We start from the raw sequence: 7,194 nt of genomic DNA on the forward strand, positions 1-7,194 counted from the left end.
CAAATCAGTTCCCTGATTCCCAAGCAGTGAACCTCAGAAAATGTGTGGAAATCTGACACGGCTTTTTTAAATGAAGTGTTCCCATATCCCATACTTCAGCCAAGCACCCCAGCAGTCTGCTGGGTGTCTTCCATATGAACATCTCTGATGATCTCGGAGATATTTGTGACAGTTGGCAGTAGTGTGTTACACCAAAAGGTTTCTGTGCTGGAGCTTGTTAATCTAGAGGCTAGTAATTTTAAGGAGAAATTTCACATTTTAGCTAGTGAAAAAATAATCCTTGGACTCCAATGAGGAATTTTCTGTACCTGAAATACAGTGGGATTTGATCATTCAGGGCACTGCTATATTCACAGACAAGGTTAAAGTCTGTTGCATAAGCACTGGCACTCAGACGTTACAGAGGAGTGTGAGTATGAGCTTAACCCTCTTGACAGGTGTCCTACCCCTTTCATTTTTGTAGTACCTCTGAGTTAAATGTGAACCATCCTTCAATAGGAAAACCCTGGCTTCAGGCCCGGTAAGTCACGTGAACCACTCTTAGCTTTTCAAATTTGAACACCGGTAGAAAACAGCAGGAAAAAAGAAATAATTTTCTAAATTGTAGATAATGGGACAAAGAGTGAAAAGGAAATGAATGGAGGAAGTGTAATTTAAAAAATAAGTCGGGGTAGGTTGGGGGGTGGGGTGTGTGTTTTGTTTAGGTAACCCAGTTCCAGCAGCTGCCTAACATGCCAGTTTCTGAAAGTGCAGGTGATTCTTGGGTGCAAACTGCAAAAGCTCTGGGGTTGAGCAGGGAAATGAAGTGTGGTTTGGGAACAAGCCAGTAGTCCTGCATTCCAGGCAGGGAGGATTGGAGCCCAGCCTTTTGCTAATCATGTTATGCTTAAACTCTTAACTATATGGATATGCAGGGTTTCCTTATGTTTCCTGTAGATTGAGGTAGTTTTGAAGTTATTAAAACACAATTGTTTCGTGTTAGAGAACAGGATTTAAGCTGCCCAGCAAAAGCCATTTTATGAAGGGCATTTATTTGGGAGGAGGTTAAAAGACATAATATTTTCAGAAATGCTTAAGTCCCTTATTGTGTGACAAACACACTGCAGAATTTTGTCATATTTTAACAAACTGAATATATTTCAAGTAATTGATGCTGCCTTTGGGAATTAGGGTGGGTTTAGTTGTGATTTCTTGGTTGTGAGCAAGTTGGGGTTTTTTTAAGTTGGGTGGGAACAAATGGCAATACTAATTATCTGGGCTCCTTCATTAGCCAGTCTTCACATGGCTCTTCCCTTGTTTGCAGCTTGTCGGTCTTGGGAAACCAGTTCTCTTGTGTGTCCTGCCTCGGTTGCACAGCTGTTGTGGCACCTTTCTGGGCCGAGCCGTGTCAGCTGGTGGTTGTCGTACTCTCACTACTGGTTGACCGCCTGTGTTTCATTGCTGGAAATTGTCATCCTGTGTCTGGCTCCTCCTTAGTTTAAAGCCATACTGCATTGGGAATGTAAATGAAAACTCTCTTCAGACTTTTCAATTAAAAACAAAACCCCAAGACTGTTTTTAAAGGCTAGCTTTTGCCTACAGATTCTGAATATTTAGCTTGTGAAGCACCAGAAAATCTTGGGGAAAAAAACCAAACAACCAGAAGCAGGATTTTTGTCTTAGTTTCAGAACTTGTAATTAAATTCTTAATTCTAGATAAATATTGTTTATTCATTTTATGCATGCATGTGTGTATGAATTAAATTCAGATAGAGTCAGAGGGGAACTGAAATTAAAACAAGGAGTTATCTCTGTGTTGAATTCCTAGGAGACTTCTCAGCTATTAGTATCAAGGGTCAGATGATAAGAGCTGTGTGGTAAGCTTTTTCCATGCTGTTACGGTGAGTCGACAGTGGCAATCAGAGTGGAAAAACCCCAACGGCCACAATAGCTGTACTCATACCTTAGTTACCACCAGAGCTATTGCTTGTAACAAACCAAGAGTGAGAAACTAGCAGGAAGCCTGATGGAAGAGGATGGTACGGATGGTGCCCAACTCGCTGTTCCCGACCCCTGGGCTGTGGCCTAGCTCTCTGTCTATGTTTACCTTTTGGAAGTAATAGAAATACTTGCCTGATTTTAAAAGGATATCAAAGCATGAGTTGCTTGTAAATTTGGACTTGAAATTCCAAAAATGAAGTGCTACGTACAAATGCAAAGTCTCTCTAGTGTATTTTGAAAGTGCTGAAATAACATTACGGAGCTATCATTGAACTCAATTTAAAGCGCTGTCAATGAGAAACAAAACTGTATCTCTCAGAATTGTCATAACTCAGGCTTTTTGGGCAGCCCTCTTCCTCAGGACTTCTCCCAGTCCATTCACCAGTAGCAAACTGAAAAATAAGCCTGCAGGATAATCATTCACGTGCCCTCCTTATAAATAATATGATGGTCTTTGCTAGTTAAGTTGCATCATTCATGGGAGATAAAGAAAAAATAAGTCAAAGATATCCATGTGAGCTCACATGTAGAGATCAGACAAGACCGTCGTGTTGTCTGAGGCATCGGTCACGTTTCGTTTCTGTGTCATTTTTATACCCGTTTCTGTTCTGAGTGTAGATGAAAATGCTTAAGAGCTTATGGTATTAGAAGGGAACTGTTTGATTTACGCAGAAGTGTGGGGGAGAACTTGTTCTATTCTAATTCTGTCTTTGATTTCTTGCATCACTTCACGGTTGTGATTTAACCACTGTGTGTGTTTTTCCCCAGGACAGAAACAGGATTAACATTACCTTACCTGGCAGAAAGGATTTCCTTGATTCCCAGTGAGAAGGCCTTACATTGTAATGCATGCTTTTGTAATGATTGAGGTTGCCACACTAGTTTTCAGTAAAAAGTCTATGATGTTCGTTGCCCAATTGTTGCTGGTGTAATTTTGCCATCCTCTTCTCATTAAGGCTACTGTGCCATGTATATGATTTCTAGATGTGAAAGACTCGAAGAGCAGCTAAATGACCTGACTGAGCTCCACCAGAATGAGATCCTCAATTTGAAACAGGAGCTGGCCAGCATGGAGGAGAAGATTGCCTATCAGTCTTACGAGCGAGCCCGGGACATCCAGGTGGGTGACAGAAACAAGGAGACTCAAGTCCTGTCTTCCACCTGCTCTTTTTGTAACTCATTCGCTTTTGAAATACTTCTGTGATTCAATATTTGGTTTTAATCCTTGTGGCTTTATTGTTCAACTGCATATCGATTAGTTCTGAACGGGCCTTTATTCCATCTCTGACCTTCGGGTACCTCTCCAAGTAACTTACTTTGGGAAGAAGGGCTGTGCCCGTGCACCAGCAGGCAGGTTCATCTGCAGAGGGAGCCTGCCACTTGGTCCGGAGCAGAGTTTTTAAGTTGTAGCAAAGTGGAAGCCTGTGTCCACTTTTTGTACAGGGTTTTGTAGGGTGTTAGAAACTAATGGGCCATGACCTGAATGCTTTTTTTTACAGTAGTGTTCCCAGTAAACAAACTATAGGGTGTGTTTCTGTCACTGATTTTCCAGCAATGGTCACATATATCTAAGGAAAAATGGCATTATGTATCTACTGCATTAAGTCAGGAAATACTTCTTTCTGTTGGTTTTGCCCAAATAAGGAGGTATTTTTAAAAGAGAAGTTTCTTTCAGTATGTAAAAGACCAAAGCTATGGAAACAGACATTATGAAGTTGGAGGGCCTTCCACAGAGCAAAAGACCTGGGAAATTATCTGAGCAGCCGCTAAACCTTATAAAGAAAGGCCTAATCAGAAACAGGTCTATCGTCCATTTTAAATACTTGTTGTGCTAGTTTTAGCAGGCATCTCAGTTCTGATCGCTGAGAATTGTAGGTTAAAGTTCTCCCTCTTTCCTCCCGCCGGGGTGCTTCAGCCAGATGATTTCCTCTGGAGACGGAGCAGGCTGTGCTTTGTGCACTTGTGGACCCAACTGCAAGTCCGGTTGAGTCGATGTCCTTCCAGGTTGCTTGCTGCTAGAGGAGGCTGAGCAGTTTTGCCCTCTAATTTCAGGGAGCATAACTGAAGAGAAGCCCGTCGTGTTTCATTGACCTCCACAGGCATCATGCAGTGACAGAGAAGTGGAACAGGTGGCAATGACCTTTAAGTTAAGGTTAAAATAAATAAGTGTCTGTAGACAGCGGTGCCGTGGCCTCCGACAGAGTAAACAGGAGGCTCTTCCTTGTAGGAATGTTAGAATATTCAGGTTTTGTTCTCCTCTCTAATTTAACACAGCAGGAAGAAGAAAGGTTGAAAACTTAAATTGAAGTGGGGATTTCTCAATAGTTTATTTTTTAATCTTCATTTTATGATTCAACACTTTTAGTGTAAACTTGCAAATTGGGACAGACTATTCCTCAGCATTGCTGTGGAATAGGTAAGTGTTGAGTTTTCTTGTATGAAAAACTAGTTAAGAGCATGGGCTGACATTGCAGAGAAACAGAGTCGTCATTCCTTTTTTAGTCATCAGTCTGAGAGAGATTGCTGCTTGCTGCAGACTTCTAAATGTTGCCTGAAATTGACCCTTATGTCTGAGAAAAGCAGCTCTGAGGGAGGATTAATGGTAAAATTGTCACTTTGTATCTCCAAGAGCAGAAATGTCTCATTGCATTAATTGCCTTAAAATCTATCTTCCTTCTCCCTAGCCCAGCCACTGCATGTTGCTGGTGTTGTGCTGAGGTTTGGTTGGTCCAGTTGAGGCTCAGCATGGTGAAAAGGCCTGCAAACAATCACCCCCAAGTCAGCGGCTCTTCAAAGATGTTGTTCTGTACAGGATAGTCTTCTCCTTCCATGTACTTTTGCTTTGCCTCTTCCTAGAGGCAGTTTCGTAAATCTCATGCTCCTTACCCTTCTCCTAGACATCTCCTTTCTCCTACCCTTGCAGTGTCACCTGGAGCTATGGCAATGCCACAGCTTGCTGCAGTCTGGAGGAGGAGATCTTCCTCCTGTGATGCCAGCTGTGCAGTCCCAGCCTCGGTACTCTTCAAACGCTTCCCCTGAGCTCATTCAGCTCACTAAGCAAGCAGAATGTGACTGAGACTTTTTGGTTAGTTATTTTTGTTGACTTAGTTTTCTGCCAGGTTGACTAGCGAATTGAATGGCCTCACAGAGGGGTTAGATAAGCACAAGCCACTGCAAGGAAAATGCTGGAAATGGGAGGCTCTGGGAATGCGCATCCCAGAAGGGGAGGAGTGCTGGCTAGACATGACACCTTTGTCCCCTCAGTGGTCTCTTGAAACCAAAGCTGAAGGGAGCAGCTCGCTGGACAAAGGCTGTCTGATTGCTGAGGGCTGTCAGCGTCCTCCTCCCTCTGGGTCCAGTGGCAAGGCAGGAAAGGGTGGTGAGGTCTCGGCTGACCATTGCACCACTTGCAGGGACGGGCAGCTGACAGTGCCAAGTGGCAGCTGAAGGGTGTGTTTTAACAAAGCCGGGCTTCTGCTCAGCCTGTCACCTCTCTGTCCAGCCTCTCTGGTGTAAATGAGGTGACGTGGTGTGTTACAAACTGCGGTGCCTAGTTAACGAGGGGGGTCCTCGCCCTCAATCACATGAAATGGCTCAGCTTCCTCTGCCCCCGCTGCAGGATATGACGTTAGTAGTGACTCACGTCCCGCAGGAGGTGCGTGAGCCATGAGGAGGGCGGCCCTGCCCTGGCCTAGTCGGTAAGGTAAGAGCCGTGGTCCGTCCACCGCTGGGCTGGACTTCGGGGTGCTGGCAACCCAGCAGTGTCTTCTCGCCAACAGGAGGCGCTGGAAGCGTGCCAGACCCGCATCTCCAAGATGGAGCTGCAGCAGCAGCAGCAGCAAGTGGTGCAGCTGGAGGGGCTGGAGAACGCTACGGCCAGGAACCTGCTGGGGAAGTTCATCAACATCCTCCTGGCTGTCATGGCTGTCCTCCTTGTCTTCGTCTCCACTGTGGCCAACTGCGTCGTGCCCCTCATGAAGACTCGCAATAGGACGTTCAGCACTTTATTTATAGTGGTTTTCATTGCCTTTTTGTGGAAGCACTGGGACGCCATCACCGGCTACTTGGAACGGTTCTTGTCTCCCCCCAGATGATGGCGGCAGGAATTGGCTGCGTCGCCCTCCTCCCGGCGCTCTCAGTGAGCAAGTGTGACAAAGATTAGTCAGCAACTCTCCGCTGAAGTTTTAAAGTGTCCGAGTGAATTTGTTTACATTTAGAATAACATTTTTTCTCTGCGAGATGCATTGCAATAGTATTTTTTAGATTTTATTCAAGAACTCTTTTTGGCGAGAATCCTGGATAATTTTTATGTAGCATGGTTCTCTTTGGATGCAAATCTTAAGATTCTTTAAAGCATACAAAAGAAATAAATAAAATACAGAAATTTGGAGCATACCAATGGGCAATTTAAATTGTGGCTTGAACTACTGTACTAAACCTGTCAGGAAGAAGAGAACATGGTTAGCTTAAGATGAGCAAAGCTAAATCTAGTGCACAGCCTTGAATGATGGTACCACAGCAAACCTGTAACACTAAACTTTTACTGTGAAGTCTGCTCACATTCCATGTCCAAATGTATGCATTCAGAGTGGTTTCTTCCCTTAACAAGAGAAAAACAACAACATGTGGATCTCTTTCCCAGCTCAGCATCTGGGTTTGCCATTTGTGCTAACCTGACTTACAATAACTTTCTGTAAGGCTGGCTAACTTTGCTAAGAATATGAAGTGGAAGCCTCATGCCATACACAGTAACTGCACAGTCGTGCTACAGTATTTTGAAGTTGTCCTTGAAATACTTATCTTTAAGCAGAAGCCCTTGGTCGCACTTTTAAGGTTTTTTTTATATATGTATATTCACAGATTAAAAAAAAAAAAAAATCTGAACAGCATACTTGAAGAGTGTAATACTCAAACTCTCAGTGCTTCCTTATTGTTTCTAATAGGATTTTTTATTATAATTATTATTATTATTATTATTGGGGGTTTTTTTGGAAGGGATTGGGAGGGTCATTAATTTTTTTTTTTTCCTTTTAAATAAAGAAGTGATGTTTTTAAATGAAGAAATGCGTGAATAATTGTGAGCCGTTTTGTCCTGAAACAGTTTTGAGGAGGGCAGAGGGTAGTTTCTAGTGCCAGCCTGTCTGGAACGCAGCGCTGTTCATATGCCATTTATCTGTCCTCCTGAGCATACAGATGCAGCATCATGAAAAACAT

General features: G+C 43.4%; 1 protein-coding gene across 1 annotated transcript in view; it reads left to right on the top strand.

Moving 5' to 3' along the window:
* The window catches only part of TMCC1 (transmembrane and coiled-coil domain family 1), a gene marked incomplete at its 5' end in the record, with an annotated part of 11,248 nt that extends 4,897 nt beyond the window's left edge, over positions 1–6,351 (top strand). Inside the window, 2 exons of the mRNA XM_009705579.1 lie at positions 2,965–3,100; positions 5,760–6,351. Coding sequence (XP_009703881.1) covers positions 2,965–3,100; positions 5,760–6,074 — 451 coding nt within the window. The remainder of the gene's footprint in view (positions 1–2,964; positions 3,101–5,759) is intronic.
* Positions 6,352–7,194: the final 843 nt, after the last annotated feature.

This window comes from Cariama cristata, unplaced genomic scaffold (assembly GCF_000690535.1).
Source record: "Cariama cristata isolate BGI_N322 unplaced genomic scaffold, ASM69053v1 scaffold7608, whole genome shotgun sequence".
In the NCBI taxonomy this organism is placed as follows: Eukaryota; Metazoa; Chordata; class Aves; order Cariamiformes; family Cariamidae; genus Cariama; species Cariama cristata.